Raw genomic sequence first — 16,541 nt, 5'->3', positions numbered from 1 at the left:
TAATTTAGACTCAATTAGGGTTGCTTATGGCATCCCTGCCTGTATTGGTCTAGAGCATGTGTCATCAACCACCCATTACCCCCACCTGGTTCCCCGCAGACCGGGGTGTCTCGTGATCACTGTGGTCAAATAGTTGCCGATCTACGGCTTCCCCTCACCCGCCTGGACATTGAAGTATGTAATCACTTTAATATCCCCCCATGCCAAGGCATTGGGAACTTCTGGCGGACAATGTTTGCCGCAAACTCGTACAACAAAGCTGGTGACCCTCAGATCACCAGTCGCGATATCATTTCCCATTACTTTCTCAAGAAGAGCACCAAAGACGTCGATTGTGGGGTACCGGTCATTCCTTATGCAGGCCCTCGAAGTCCCCCTCCTACTCCGCGTCACTACCTCTGACAAGGTGTGGCACCACTACCCTTTATATGTATCGGGGCAGTTTCTGTCCACGGACATGCCTCCAGAACTGACACTTAACCATCTCGCCTTCATAGCCCGTGGTGAGTATCTTTACTATTCTTATCTCTTCGTACATCCGCATCGTTATCCACTAACCGACGCATTTCCCCATTTTGTAGGTTGGCGCTAGGATTCTAAATCTCAAATTTACTCTGGCATCTCCTGTCCTGTCTTCCAGAAACTTCGCGATCTTGGTGTTGGTCAAGCCGAATTCTTAGGTATCAACCCTACCACTGCTACTCCCCTATTGCAAGTCCCTGCTCTACAAACTTTCCGTGGCTTCTCTGCTCCATTTTATCGTCCCCCTCCTCCCAAAGAAAGGAAACTGCGAGCCTCACCCCCTCCCAGAAAAAGATCTCAAAACCCAAGCCCGCACCGTCATCATTCCTGACCTTCCTCACGGTCACGCAAATCTTGTGAACCCCGCCTTTACACTGCTCCTGAAGACATTCCCTCCTTCCGCTCCATATCCACTTGGGACGATCAATACACCTCTCCCCTTTCCCCCACTGAAAATATGGATATCTGCAAACAGAAGCTGTTTGACAGCGACTCCAACGGGGATGACGATGTCATGGAGATCCCTGTCCCTGAGACCAATGTATCTGCCCAAGCTCCGCCCACCAAGAGACCGCGGACTTCTTCCTCTGCTGAATCCAACCAAGTTACCCAGCAGAACTCTGTCTCTGAAGATCATGAGCCCATTCCTTCCCAACCCCTCCAATCCGCAGTCCCTTCCTCGCACACTCGCCGTCCTGGCAAAGAACCTTGTCCACCCGAGGCTCCTGCTTCAAATTTGCCCCCTGTGGAAGAATTTCGTCCCGTGTTCAAGGTAGGCGACCGCAGGCTGCCACTGCCGACTTTGCCCTGGATAATGCGGCCGTCGCCTCCTCACTTTTTTACAATGCTCATCTTCCGAAAGACATCATGTACTCTGATCGGGGTTCGTTCGATCAGCATCGCACGTCATTGTATACCAATTGGGAAAGGGTACGTTTTTTTTTTTTATACCTCTCGCCTTATGATTCTAGGTAAGCTTGGACATTTCTTATATGGTTCGCGGACTCCTCAACGCCAAGAACAAAGTAGTATCCCTTGAGAAAGAACTCTGTGGGCCTAAAGGCTTAAAAAGCGCCTATGTAGGGCTTCAATCCGATCTAGAGGCCGCCAACCTTGCGAAGACCCGGGCCCAAGATGAGCTTGGATTCGCGGAGTTGACCCACCAGCGTGACATGGACAAAGCCGCTGAACGCCTGGAACGACAGAGGGAAGAACTTTTTCAACAACACCAGCGCGACTTGGACGCTCTTGCTCGCCAACATCAAGAATCCGTGGATGCCCTTAAGCAAACACATCAGGCTGACTCCACAGCCTTGCAGCAACAGCACCAGGCCGACATGGCAGCTTTGCACGAACACTTTAAACTGTTAGCCGACAAGCGAGTAGTACGTAAACTTCAAGAATAGCACTTACGACTCACTCGAGAAGGGAGACTCCTCCCCGAAAGGCCCCACACCACAGAGCTTGATAGAACTGATGTTACACTAGAAGGCGGACAACCCACTGATGTCATCCCCGATCCCCCCAGCCAAGAGGACCCATCCACTCTAGCAGCCGCTACTAATGACTCCGCACCCCCGGCCATGGACGCAGACTCTGACATCCGGACTCAGGACAACCCCCCAAATGAATAGTTTTAGCTTCTCTTCTATGCACTATGCCATCTCTGAATTATTGAACTCTTACCAAGTTTACCTTTCCTTTTGTTTTGTAAACACTTGATGTTCGTTTTGTTTCAAAGAATGCTTGTTTTTCGTTTCATGTGGGTTGTCTCTTTAGCTATGGATTCCGATGTTTGATTTATCTGTACTGTACATACAACCCCCCTCTCCCCTCGTCTATATATGTCCCTCCTGTGATCTTGCGGTATTGACATTGATAGTTAGTATTCCTCCCCGGCCGACCTCCTTCTGCTTAGTTACTTAGCCAGAAGAGGTTTGTCTCCACGATCCGCGTGCATTCATACCTCTATTCCACGACCAACTAATTCACTTGGGACGTCTCCACTCACCACCGGCTCCTCTCCAGGCTTGTATCGGCGAAGGGCTCATCCCCTCCGCTGGCTTTTGCTGCTCCTGGGTTCAATGCCCCACGTGTAGTTCAACTCTCTCGTCCGCGAAGGGCTCATCCCACTCCGTGGATGATGACAACTCCTCTTGTCCTCTGCTCAATAATGTGAGTATGTCAGCGCAAGGCTCGTCCCCCACGCTACCCCACTCTATTCTAAGACTCGTATGTCAGCGCAAGGCTCCTCCCCCACTCTGTCTCTCTCTATACTCTGGGGCTCAATGCCCCATGTGTGCTTTGTATCACTTCACGGTGTTACAGACACGGGAAGCCATTTGGGGCCCCTTGCTTTGCCTCCTACATGACTCTGAACTCATCTCAGTGAACAATTTCATTTCAAAAGCGCCGTTGTATTATATATTTACACACAGCTACATATCTTTGCTCTGATTTTTTGTTACATTCAAGTGTGAAATTTTTTGAGCATTCTAATATTCCATGGTTTCTCTACCAACTTGCCTTCCTTGGTCCGGTAATTTGTAGGTTCCCACTCCTCTTACATCTACCACAGTATACGGCCCTTCCCAGTTCGGCCCTAATTTCCCTTCATTCTCTCTCTTGGTGCTAGAAGTCACTCGGCGTAGGACCTGCTCGCCTATCTGAAAGTGTCGCGGCTTGACCCTCTTGTTATACTGTCTCTGTAACCTTCTGTGGTACTCTTCCAACTTTATGTGGGCTGTATCCCTTTTCTCTTCCGCCAGATTCATATATGCTGCTAATATTCTCCAATTTGAACCCTCCTCCACTGCCTTTGTCCGCGTTGTTGCTGCAACCATCTCTGAAGGTATCACGGCCTCCACACCGTAAGCCATGGAGTATGGGGTTTCCTGAGTGGAGGACTGAGGGTAGTCCGATAGGCCCAAAGTACATGATTCAGCTCCTCTGCCCAAGCTCCTTTTTGTCTTCCAACTTCTTCTTCAAATTGTTCATAAGAGTCTTGTTGGATGACTCCGCTTGTCCGTTACCCTCCGGGTTGTAAGGGGCTGAGAAACTCTGTTTCACCCCGTACGCTTGCAAAAAGGCAGCCACTTTTGCTCCGGTGAACTGGGTCCCGTTGTCCGCTATGATGGCATATGGTAATCTAAACCGGCAGATAACGTTCTCCCACAAGAACTTGATCACTTGTGTCTCCTTCACCTGTTGCGAAGGTACGGCCTCAATCCATTTCGTGAAATAGTCAGTGGCTGCGAGCATGAATCTTCGCTTCCCGCTGGCCATGGGCAACGGCCCCACTATATCCATTGCCCACATAGCAAAAGGCCAGGGAGTGAAAACGTTGTGCAAAGGTTCCGCTGGGGCGATATTAACTGTGCGAACCTCTGACACTTGTCGCATCTTTTGGCAAACTCCACTGCATCTCTCTTCATGTGGGGCCAGAAATACCTTTGTGTCAGCAACCGGTGAGCTGTAGTTCTTCCTGCAGAATGGCTCCCGTAATCCCTTTTGTGTAATTCGACCAGCACCTCAGCTGCTAGCCGCGGACTCAAACATTTTAGCAGCGGCCCGTTAAATTTTTTCCGGTACAATTCCCCCTCGAGTAGAACATATCTTTGGGACGTCTCTTGCCACCTTCTCTTCTCCTTTGTGTCGGACAGCTCGTTTTCCGCCAAAAAGTGGATAATAGGATCCATCCAACTCCCCTGTTCCTTTGCGACCTGGCATATATCCGCCGTGCCCTCCGTGCTTGCTTTTTCCAACCTTCTCACTTGAATCATCCTTTCTTCTAACCCTGGGATTGCTGCAGCAACATAAGCCAGGGCGTTGGCATGCCTATTTTCACCTCGGCCCAAATGAATAAATCTAAAACTCGTGAAATAGGAAGACCATTTACGCAACACCTCCAAATATTTCGCCATTCGGGGACATCGCGCGGCGAATCCTCCATTCGCCTGGCACACGACTAAATTCGAATCGGAGTACACTGTGATCTCCGTCACACCCAAGTCCTCGGCCATTCTCAATCCTGCTATTACTGCTTCATATTCTGCCTCGTTACTGGATGCCACGAACCCCAATTTCATAGTTTGCTCTATTCTGTCATTATCGGGCGTAACCAGCACAACCCCTATGCCGCTGCATGTGCTCGTCCCTGACCCATCGGCAAACACTCTCCATCCGTTTCTCTTATCCCATGGGTCTAACAAGTCTAGCTCTACCTCTCTCTCCGGTTCCATGACCATCTCTTCTCCCCAAGTAGGATCCTCCGCGGGAAACTCTGCCAGAAATTCTGCTACCTCCTGTGCCTTTTCTGCGGTCCTTACCTGATATTGTATCTCATATGAACTCAACATCATTGCCCATTTCAACATTCGGCCAGACTTTTCTGTCTTCAAAGCCTGCTATAGTGGCAGATTCGTCACTACCACCACTACATGTGCCTCAAAGTAGGGTCTCAGCTTCAAGGTGGAGAAAATTAATGCCAAGGCATACCTCTCGATCCTACTGTATCGGGTTTCTGCATCCAACAAAGTCTTGCTCTGAAAATATACTGGCTTCTCCACCTTGTCCGCTAAGCGGACTAATACGGAACTAACAAAGATACTCGCGGGCCCCCGTGATACAGATATAGCTTTTCCCCGCCCGGATCGCATAAATGAGGTGCTTTGCCCAGATATACTTTCAACTCTTGGAATGCCTCCTCGCACTCCGTGGTCCATACAAAATCAGTTGTATTCCTTAACAATCTATACAACGAACGACACTTCTCGGATGACTTGGAGATGAATCTATTCAAAGTTGCGACCCTTTCGACTAGACGTTGTACTTCCTTAACATTCCGTGGTGATGGCATCTCTACCAAAGATCTTATCTGCTCGGGATTAGCTTCAATTCCCCGCTGGGTAATGATATATCCCAGGAATTTTCCCGTTGTCACCCCGAATGTGCACTTCTCCGGGTTCAACTTCAAATTGTATCTTCTCAATATCCCAAACGTCTCTCTCAATCCTTCTATATGTTCTTCCTCCGACATACTCTTCTCTACCATGTCATCTATGTAAATCTCCATTCCCTTTCGGATCTTGCCTTCGAACATTCTCTCCCCTAGCCGTTGGAAGGTAGCTCCCGCATTCTTCAACCCAAACGGCATCCTCATATAGCAATAGGTACCCCCCTCCACCAAAAGGCCGTCTTCTCCTGATCCGGTTTATACATCGCTACCTGATTGTATCCCATCGATGCATCCATACAGGAAAATACTTTGAATCCTGCCGTCCTATCCACCAACTCGTCTACTCGCGGCATCGGGTAACTATCCTTCAGACATTCCAGATTCACATATGTGAAATCGACGCACATGCGGACCTTGCCATTCTTTTTTGGTCCCGCGACTATGTTAGACAACCAGTCAGTGAACTCCACTTCTCGGATCATCCCAGCTCTTTTCAACCTCGCCACTTCCTCGCGAATTCCCTCCGCATATTTAGGTCTGATGCAGCGCAACTTCTGTCTCACGGGTTTGGCGTTTTCTTTCATGTGTAACCGGTGACACGCAAACTCAGGATCTAACCCGGTGACATCCTCTATTGTCCAAGCGAAAACATCTTTATTCTCAGATAAAAATTGTATCAACTTATCTTTCCATTCTTCTGGAAAACTGGATCCTACCGCCGTGAACTTCTCCTCTTCTCTTTCCCCAATATTTACCATCTCGATTTCATCAATCGTCTTCGGTCCCTCTGATGCCTCCAACTCCCCCTCCACCGAGGCGCACTGTAATTGCTATGCTCACCTTTTTCTGGGGTCAGAAGCTTCTCCCTCCGGTCCACGGATCAATCGCTTCACGGTGCCCCTGTGACTATTCTTGGCCGTCACTTGGTCACCGTAAACCTCATATACGCCGGCAGGTATTGGAAACCGTATCACTTGATAGTATGTGGATGGTACCGCCTTCATCTCATGGATCCATCGTCTCCCTAAGATCCCATTGTACTGCGAAATCGAATCTATCACCATGAATCGCGTGAAAACGGTCACCGGACCTGTTGTTACTTGCAACAAAAGTTCTCCCATGGGTTCAATCATACTTTCATTGAATCCGTATAAATTGGTATGTGAAGGCCGCAGCTGCTTAGGATCTACTCCCATATCTTCCAACGCCCCCTCTGAATAGAAGGTCCACCGCACTTCCACAATCGATGAGCACTCTCTTTAACATGTAGTTCCCCATAGCTACTGTAATCACCAGGGCGTCTTCATGCGGCGAGTCCACTGCCCATAGATCTACGCTGCTGAACACTATCATGTCCTTCTCTGGTGTCGCTCCTGAATTCTGCCACGGTCTATCCATCCTCTCACTGATTTGTTGTATGCTCGCCGTCCGCCATATCTTGTCTCTATGAGCATTGTGACTTAGGACTTTACCGCTGCATATCATATTGATAGTTCCCAATATCCTTCCTGGAGGCGGCATGTGTCCCTCGTTCTGCTCTCTTCTCACAAACTCTCTCATCACCCCTCTTTCCACCATCCTCTGAACCAACCATTTCAATGCGTAACAGTCATTAGTCTCATGATTCCGCATCTGATGATAATCGCAGAACGGTTTCTCAGGTATCTCTATTGGTGTGCTCCGCGGTCCCTCGTACCCCGGTAGATTCTTGATTAAGGGTAAGATCTCGCTCAAAAGTCTGTTTAGGGGTGTCTGCTCTGTCTCTCTGTATGGTTTTCTCTCCCGATACTCTCTTCGGACACCCTCCCGTGTCCCCGCTACCCGTGTGCGATCTCCGCGGTATCCCACTCTTTCTTTCCCGGTGGATTCCGTTCTCCTAGACTCACTCCCCTTTTCCAATGACAATACTGTTTTTCCCGACTTTCTGGAATCCTTCTGCATTGTATCTTCGTACCTTATGTATTTCTCCACCCTCGGATAAACTTAATGCAAAGTCGCGATCTCATTCTTCGCCACAGATTGATGTACTCCTGTTCCCGGTCGCAACCCTCTCTCAAATGCTATCACCGCTGTCCGTTCATCCAGGTTTTCAACTTTCAATGTCTCTGCCTTGAATCGACATAAAAAGTCTCTAACTGACTCGAGGATCGTTGTCTCACATTGAATAGTGCCGCGATATCTACCACCCGTTTCTTCTGGTGTATGAAGTGATCTATGAATGCTTGCTCCAACTCCTGGAAATTGGTTATGCTCCCCGTGGGTAACCTGTAATACCAATCGATGCTCCTCCCTTCAGACTCGCTGGGAACATCATGCATCGCAGACCATCATACCACACTTCCTGCCACAGAGGCATCTGTTGCCGGAAATGATGGATGTGGTCCGCCGGATCTCCCTTACCATCATACCTTTCGAATCTAGGTTGAGCGAACTGCTTCAGAACCTCTGATGCCCATATTTTGTCTGCCAACAAGTTACGGTTCAACCCCGCCACCACCTGACTGGCCGCTCCTCCTTGATTTTTCTCTTGTCATCGGTTCGCTTCCCTATCATTGTCTATCATCTCCTGGACTTCCTCCATAGTCAACCCTGCTACCGAATTTTCCACCAGATATGGTCCCGCCATATCTTCCTCAGCTCTCTCTCCGTCAGATCCCTCATTCCCTTCTTCTTCCTCGGTCATCTCCCATCCTCCCTTTCTCTCTCCCTTCTCAGTTCTTCATTCTCCTCCCTCAGCCTCGCGATCTCCTCTCTCATCAGCCTCGTTTCTTCAGTTTCCCGCTCCTCTCTTCGATCTCCTTCCCCGTCAATCACACCATCCGGCGCTAGATCCAGCGTTACATTCTCCACCGCCACCTTTTTAGGTCTACCTACTCTTTTCTTTGGTGCCATTACTCTCTTGTTCTTGTCGTTCCCCACAGACGGCGCCAAATGTATGAGCACGATACAACTCACCCCTTTGTTTTTCTCTCTTTTTTCCTCTCCCTCTCTCGCACTCACACTGTTCCTTTTATATCGACCCCCTCTTTTCTGGGTCGTCCATCTGTCCATGTATCTTACGGTCCGACTCCCCTCCGTACCTGGGACACCTGCGGTCTAGGGTTCCACGGTTACAATCACGTGCTCTCCTTCTCTCTTCAGTATTATACACCTTATCCCCTGCACCGCTGACCCCGTCATCTTTTCCACATCATGCTACTACACCAGCCTTGCAGGTAATGAATACATTCAGGGTCTGTGAGTGGTGCTGCCCTTCACCAAGATAAAAGTCCCACGCAGATAGACATAAATCTTTCAAGGTGCCACAGTAAACAATATAACAGAGCAAATAAGTAAACATAAATATCCCACAAAGAAAATATACCTGGAATTATCATAGCTGAAAAAAGAAGAGTCCTCATCCATGTTCATTACCAACAGAAAATCAATTGATTGAATGTTAGATACGTGGCCAAGTAACCTCATCCATGGCTTAAGCACCTTGAGTTCTGAAAGATAGTAAAATTGTTTGACAATTAGAATTAGTACGTCGATCACTTTTTAAATCATCTATAAAACTGTGCATAGGGGGTTGTTGAGCGTAAAGAAAGAGGGGGTTCAGTGTGTTGTTAAAATGTGTAGCAAAAAGTGAACTCCTAATGAAATTTTGTTCTCAATGCAAGGAGAAATTCATTGACTTGGGTTAGATCATACTTGAGAATGCTGAAGTGATCTGGGTTCTGCCTCCAATGTTGACATCAGTAGAGTTCGAAGAAATATGACAACTTCTAGGCAGAACTAGCTTCTGGGACTATCTGGTGACCTGCAGAACAAAGTATATCAAACAACATTCATATCCAGCAACTTTAGCATCTCAATCAAACAAGGGCTGAGGTTGCAAACAAAATAGTAAGACAATAAGTCACTTAAAAGAAGTACACATACGGAGAGAACCATGGAGTACAAGAAAGATCCAATGGCAATGTCACGCCCACGTGTTATTGGACAACGCATCCGATACTCAAAAGAAATAATGGCTTCATAAAAGGACAAGAACTCGTCTCTGCAAGATGTCTGTGCATTAGTGAAAAAAACTAGAACAAGGAAGTTGCTTTATTTAAGCTGGAAACTACCTCACAAAATTGAGCTCTAGTATGATGTATACGACGCCGAGCACAAATTGCTGCAAAGTACGGAGTGTCCATGCTTATCTCCATCAATGGTTTAACCAACAAGTTCAAGAGTTTGAAGTCCAATGGCTTCTTATTCGCTACAACAACAAAATATTGGAATAGGACACCATAAAATACCTAAGAAAAAAAGTTAACAATTCATTTCAAGAACATTTGCTTTTCTTTTTATTAAATGCCAAGCTTAACTTTCGCATACTCAAGTGCAACTCAAACTTAGATCTAGGTATACTAAAAATTAAACTTAGTTGAACATCAGGGTGAATTTTAGCATCACAAGCACATCCCAAAAGATTATTAACTTCAGAACCTGTGTTCTGACACAAAGTCACCCTTGTGTCAACCAACCCCAAAAGTTTGTAGTAATTGTTACCTAAAAGAAACTAAAGTTTTAACTCCATTATATTATATTTTTATACTTTATATGACCAAAAAAAACACTAGCAAACAGTTTTGCTAAGGGAAAGCATATAAATGACACCAAAATAGATCAGATATGAAATGAGCCTATCATAACATAAGCTAAAGCTGGCAAGAGTACCATTAAGTCAGGACCTAAGTTCCATTTGGTGTTAATGGTGCTCCCTTGATTCACTATACTAAAAAATGGTAAAAGAAGCCACTCACAGATATAATAATACATTGATGTTGAAACTTATGAAGCTTTCGTTAAATCAATTACTAAGTCCAAGAACTCAAAGTACATCAAGGTACCAAATCCAAAGTCCGTGCAAACGTCACTGTCACTTCACTAACCAAATAGCCAATACCACCCGGTTTTTATTTGTTTAGTATCTCCTCTTTCAAAACTGATAACAGTGAATTATTTTGAACAATTGTACATACTAACATACATGCAATTGTCAGTACCACTATGACCATCCAATGTAGGTAAACACAAATTCTTTACTTAAACTATCTATTGCAAAGCATCATTACTAAATATAAAACAAATAACTAATTATTAACCCAAAGTTCCCATTGTTATCGCAAACAAATAACTAATTAGTACAAAGTTCCTAAATCCTACCATAGTAGTCTATGAAGCACCGATACGTCCCTAAGGGCGAAGTATCCGTGTCCGATACATGTCCGACACGGATTCGCGTCCGATACGTGTCCGACACGGATACACCCCGATACGCGATCGATACGTGTCAGATATACGATTTGGAGTATCCGATTTTATAATTAATTTTTTAATTTCCGACACGCGGGGGACAGTAATCTCACACATACAAGAAATTTTTTTGGAACTTCAACAAAAAAAAAAACAAATGAAATAAAATCCAAGGTAAGAAGAGATGCAAGAGAAGAAAGATTAAGTGAATCCAAGTTATACATGTAAGTTGATGCTTAATGTGTTTGAATTGGTTATTTTATGAAGTAGAATTGTCATTTTAATTTGAATTTGGTGAAAAATGCTCAATTATATAATATTTTATATATATATTATTCAAACGTGTCCATGACGTATCCGTGTCCTATATTTTTGAAAAATGTCGTGTCCGCGTATCTGAGTCGTGTCGTATCCGTGTCACGTATCGGTATTCGTGCTTCCTAGATAGTAGTATATCTCCCTAAACCCAAACCAAATAATTAACACCACCTTTTTCAATTGTTCCTTCTAGATAAACAAAAACCAACATCAACCCTTTTAAAGAACTGCTAGAAAATTTAAAGAAAAAGCAATTCGCAAGTCGCAACATACTTACAAGAACTGCTAGAAAATTTAAAGAAAAAGCAATTCACAAGTCGCAACATACTTGGACAACAATACAACATAACCCATCCTTTATGAGGAAGTAACAACGGACTCTTTAAGTAATATAAGAAACTAAAAGAAAAACTATAAAACCAACAGCATAATATAAAAGGAGCAGTGGGCGATTTTTATTTATTTTTTCAGGCAACTTGTTAAATACCTTAGAAATGGATGAGATCAAACCAACTGTTCCAGGTCTAATCCTCATATTCTCTCCTCGGTCACGGTCAATCATCTTCCAAAATACACAGAACATGACCAAATTGAAACATATATAAATGTTAGATTTCACTTCACACCATATAGACTGGAAAAAAAAAGGAGGGAGGAAATGAAATTGTATTTCAGCAACCTGAATTTGCCTATTTTTAATCATAGACTTTATTTTTATTATCTTCTTATCCTCCCCTGGTAGTCTTCGTGAGAGGTAATAAAAAAAGTTATGATGGTACTTCCTCACTTGGAGCAGACCAGCTATTGCTTGGTTCAAGATGCTCACACACAGTAGTTGACCAATTATATTGAATGTAATTAAAGTGAGGCAACATGTTAAGGATTAGTTAAGCACATAGTGGCTCCGAGCAACTTTTAAGATGCGAAAATTGTGTGACCAAAAGACACTACTATGATTAACTACTACCACCAATATAATGCTAATTGCAAAATCAGAAGAATACCAACATCAAACAAGGGGAGGGAAATACTATTGCTAATGTTAACCATCATGCTAAAATTGATCACTGCAAGTATACACACAGCTTTGAAATAAACAAAAGCATTGGGAGTGCAGCATAGACACAGGCACACCGCAGACACGTCATTACTCCCATTAACCCATTAAAAAAAAAAAAAAAAAAAAAAAAAAAAAAAAAAAAAAAAAAAACCTATAAAAAAAAAAGAAAAATCAAACCCTTCTACAAAGTTCAGGAACTTGTGAAACATAGAATTCCCAGTGGATTTGACAACAATATACCATTTTAGCAAATATAATAAAATAGACAAAAAGTTGAGTATCCAAAAGCATCAAAACCAATCAAAGGCAAAATGGGTAAAAAGAATTACCTCCAAACCAAGCTCATTCAGAAATCCCCAAAAAAATTTAGTGTGTGATTGAGTAAAAGAGAAGCATCAGTAACTTCCAAATCTAGAAGCTTGAAGCCTAAGGCTTTGGCTAGGATTCTACACAATCTGTAAAATCACAGGTCTGAGCTTTCAAACTACCATAAATCACCAGCCATGCTTCGAATTTGAAGAAGATAAAGATAAGAATAACTGACCTAGTTCAATTGGTCAATGTGAAGGCAATCGACTAGATAGTTCTTACCCTTTTCTCATCCTCCAGCTTTCTCTTTGTAACCGAGATCTAAAAACCGTTTGCAATCCTCTTTCTTCCTCGTAGCCATTCAATTTTTATTTTTATTTTTTCAATAAGTTGATACCATACTAGTCTAGAGGTGTGGAGTTAGTGCGTGGCAAGTTTACAATCTTTGGTCTACTGATTTTCCCTCAACTCGCAAAAGCTAGTGGCAGAAATTAGGGAGAGAGAGAAGTGGGAGATGGAGAAGTTGGATTTTCTATAAGCATATATACAGGTTTCCCCTTTTCTTAATTTTCTAACTTTTTCTCCTATTTCTTGCTTTGGTCATGGTAGGTCTAATTTTTCCATGATATACTTATACCAACAAATAATTAGGCTATATTTGATAGTACCCATTTCAAGAAAATGTAAGTCGGGGTGGGAGGCGATGCTAAGTGGTGGGGAAGAATAACATAGAATAACTGATCGAGCTAGTGTATGTATGTATACTGTGGTCTATCTGACCAATTTTTCGGCCCCTAAGCCCATGGTTTTGCTACATAGGCCCTTTAGCAGTAGCAGCCCCAGCCAAATTTGGCAGCCCAACTTCAAAAAACCAGTCCAACAGGATACGGACGGTAGAATTTCTGCCGTCTGTACATTAAATTGCAACAGACGGCATAAACTCTGCCGTCTGTATACTACAGACGCTTTAACGCACGAATCTCTTATTCTCAATTCACTTTTTCAATTCCTCACTCCTCTTCACTCCCAAAAACAAAAACAATTCGATTTTAGAAACAATTCCTCACTCCTCTTCACTTTCTCTTCAATCGTAAGTTTGACTCTCTCCTATTGAAATTCAATTTTAGAAATGTTAATTGAATTGATTTTAGAATTGAATTAGAATTGCAAATTCAATTTTAGAATTGAATTGAATGAATGTTAGTTTGAATTGCATTGAATGTTAGTTTGAATTAGAATTGAATGAATGTTAGTTAGAATGTTGGAATTGATGAATGTTAGTTTGAAATTGTGCATTTTGTTTAAATTGAAGTTATAAAGAGGATATTGTTTATTGAATTGCAGGTGTCACGCAAAATGAGTAACAAGGGTAAACGATTTTCGGTCGAAAATCAGTTAGTAGATTAACAGAAGAGTCGATGTCAGCGCTAAACGTCGATGAAGGCTATAATTTGCAAAACCCTCCAGTAATTGAATTTCCAGACCCAGTCAATCCACTAACACTTGCTACATTGGCTAGAAACCCGGAAACTCACATCTCTCATCGTGTAAATATGGTAAGCATTTGATCGTTAAATTTGATTTCTTTAACATCATAATTTGTGTTTTATTTAATTTTAATGAATAAATGTTTAGGGAAGGGAAGGGAAGGGGGGAGATGAAATTGCGGTGTTGTTGGCAATCCGTGAACAATTGGTGGAAGATAATGGTTGCCAAAGGAGATTGTTTTAAAGGCATAAGAAATGAAATTTTACAATCTCTGTTTGGGTCATTGTTTCGATGTGGTTATCAAAACGCCGACCGTGGTTTGATATACACTTTGACCGAGCGGTGGTGGGACACAACTCACACTTTCCACTTTCCACAAGGCGAGATAGGCATCACTTCAATGGAAGTTACTATGCTCACAGGAATTAGCGTAGGAAGGGGAAAGACCGTTACATTTGGAGAAGGTCGGTTCGCGACTTTTGATTATGCACAACAAAAATAGCTGAATATAAGGCCGAAGCATTGGGCTAAAGGGGGTATCAAACCCTCCTTTTTTGTGAATGAGTTCATGGAGAAGACAAAAGAAAGTGACGAAGGTTGGTACCCGATGGGTACAGATCGAGAGAGATATTTGAGAGCATTCTATTTTTACTTAATCATGCAGTGTTTCTTCCCCACGGGTGATAGTTCACTGAGATTAGGTTGGATAGAGTGTTTGGTTTAGTTATATTATATGCATCAGTATGATTGGGGTGGTGCTATGTTTGGAGATTTGATTTACGCGTTGGATCAAGCGTACGAGTCATAGCTAATGTTGCGGATGGTCAATGTGGTGGCTTCACCCCTCTTTTACAAGTAAGTTTTAAATTTTTAGTATTATAACTTTATAATACTATTATAATTTTTAAATTACGTACAAGTTTGATTTTGATATTTGTTTTTATGATAGTATTGGTGGCATGAGTATGTACCTACAATGGCTCCTCTTCTGAGACCGAACATGGACCGTGATATCGTCCCACGGATTAGAGCATGGATGAATGACTTTAAAGATCGCTGAAGTGGTCAAGGACGCCACAACATTCACTTAGATCGTAACCAACTCGAAACTAGGTCGACATTGGTGATACAGTGGACACCATGGTTTCATACTTGATATATGCAATTAAATGTTGATTATGTGGAGGGAGATACCATGGATGATGTTTGGTTACGTGAGGCGATTCACCGTGTACACCGTTCGTATAATTTTACAATGCGCCGAATCGTCTTTGAGTTTGGAGGTATCATCGTGTAGTACCTGGGCGATAGGTGTTAGCACCAAATCATTGGGACACCTTTCATCCCACACCCTCCTCCAGAGAATATATGTGCCCATTGGGAAGAGCCAGTCAGTGGATCGGAGGTCCTATTTTAAAATTTAGAATGCATGAAGACTTGTGGCCACAAGCTTCTCTATATTTAGATGTGAATGGTGACTACGATAATTACTGGGATCACGTCTCAAGGGGTCCTATATTGCCTGCTAACATGTACAGAGTTGCTAACCTGAACTTTGTGGGACATAAGGCTATTATAAGTGATTTGCGTATCTCACACCCTGCTGAGCCCTACTCTTCATTTCAAGGTCTTTACGAGGCTTTTGTTCCAGCTCCTTCCGATCCAGATAACCCATGGAGCTATGTCATAGTTACATCTCAGGGAATGCATGTTGCCATACATATACCTCATGTTGATCAAAGTTATCTTTCGAACCTTGTCCTGGATTTTGACACTCTAAATAAGGTTAGTATTTGGTTTATATTTTGAAACTTGAATTATATTTGGTTTATAATGATGATTTTTCTTAAAGTTATTGATTTTTTTTGTAGCTTACACTTGGAGCGCGATATGCCGAGTCGCAGCAATGATGCATGGGATGCGTGATTCGGTTATGACTACGACCGACGAATACTATCAATATATGGTGGCCAAACGAGAAGAGAAGCAAAAGTCACATGATATAGACGCAAAGTTAGAAGCGCAGATGATAGAAATGACATTGTGAGAATCACGGCGAGGGAGTAAATCAAAGAAAAGGCAAGCTGGTGAGGGTTCGAGTCAAAATTAGTTTAGAATTTGTTTTTATGTGTGTTTTGATGTACTTCTATGGATTTTGTTTAGTTGAATGAATTGAATTATATTTGTTTAATGAATGAATTTTGGTTAGTTGAATAGATGTGTGGATTGTTGAGTTGTGGAATGAATAGAGTGGAATGGATATGAATTTGTATATGAAAAGAAGAACAAGATTTCTCAGTTTTTGCGTCTGCCAGGTACAGACAGCAGAGTTTTTGCCGTCCGTCCATTTAATTAAAACGGGATACGAATGGCATAGTTTCTGCCGTCTATACATAAATAACCAACAGACGGCAAAAACTATGTTGTCTGTATCCCGGAATTTATTATGGCAGCTGCTAGCGAAGGTCTTAATTTTGGCTGGGTTTTTGGCTCCTTCCAAATTTAGGACCTTTTTAGCAGCCCCATTGGAATGATGTTTTTGTGGTTGGGGTGCTATATTTGCCTTTAGCAACCCATTTAGCCCTCCATTGGACTTGC

At 43.2% G+C, this 16,541-nt stretch overlaps 2 protein-coding genes and 1 long non-coding RNA gene across 4 annotated transcripts; all 3 read right to left on the bottom strand.

The window, feature by feature from the left end:
- Positions 1-3,017: 3,017 nt before the first annotated feature.
- Positions 3,018-3,401, bottom strand: LOC147494714 (uncharacterized). The gene has a single exon (XM_086568225.1). It carries the CDS (start codon positions 3,399-3,401, stop codon positions 3,018-3,020), a length of 384 nt encoding a protein of 127 aa, XP_086424351.1.
- Positions 3,402-6,658: 3,257 nt separating this feature from the next.
- On the bottom strand, positions 6,659-8,162 carry LOC147494713 (uncharacterized). Its single transcript, XM_086568223.1, has 2 exons — positions 8,076-8,162; positions 6,659-7,060 (listed from the first exon to the last, which is right to left on the bottom strand). The coding sequence occupies exons 1-2, from the start codon at positions 8,160-8,162 to the stop codon at positions 6,659-6,661; spliced, it is 489 nt and encodes a 162-aa protein (XP_086424349.1).
- Positions 8,163-8,842: 680 nt separating this feature from the next.
- On the bottom strand, positions 8,843-11,657 carry LOC147494712 (uncharacterized). 2 transcript variants are annotated; one of them, XR_015200154.1, is made up of 4 exons: positions 11,574-11,657; positions 9,592-9,728; positions 9,173-9,281; positions 8,843-8,967 (listed from the first exon to the last, which is right to left on the bottom strand). It is a non-coding gene; the product is annotated as an uncharacterized LOC147494712 (long non-coding RNA). The 2 variants fall into 2 exon arrangements; XR_015200153.1 differs by having other exon boundaries at positions 9,173-9,728.
- Positions 11,658-16,541: the final 4,884 nt, after the last annotated feature.

The sequence above is a fragment of the Coptis chinensis genome, chromosome 6 (genome assembly GCF_015680905.1).
Source record: "Coptis chinensis isolate HL-2020 chromosome 6, ASM1568090v1, whole genome shotgun sequence".
In the NCBI taxonomy this organism is placed as follows: Eukaryota; Viridiplantae; Streptophyta; class Magnoliopsida; order Ranunculales; family Ranunculaceae; genus Coptis; species Coptis chinensis.
This window is presented reverse-complemented; position numbering and strand designations above follow the sequence as displayed.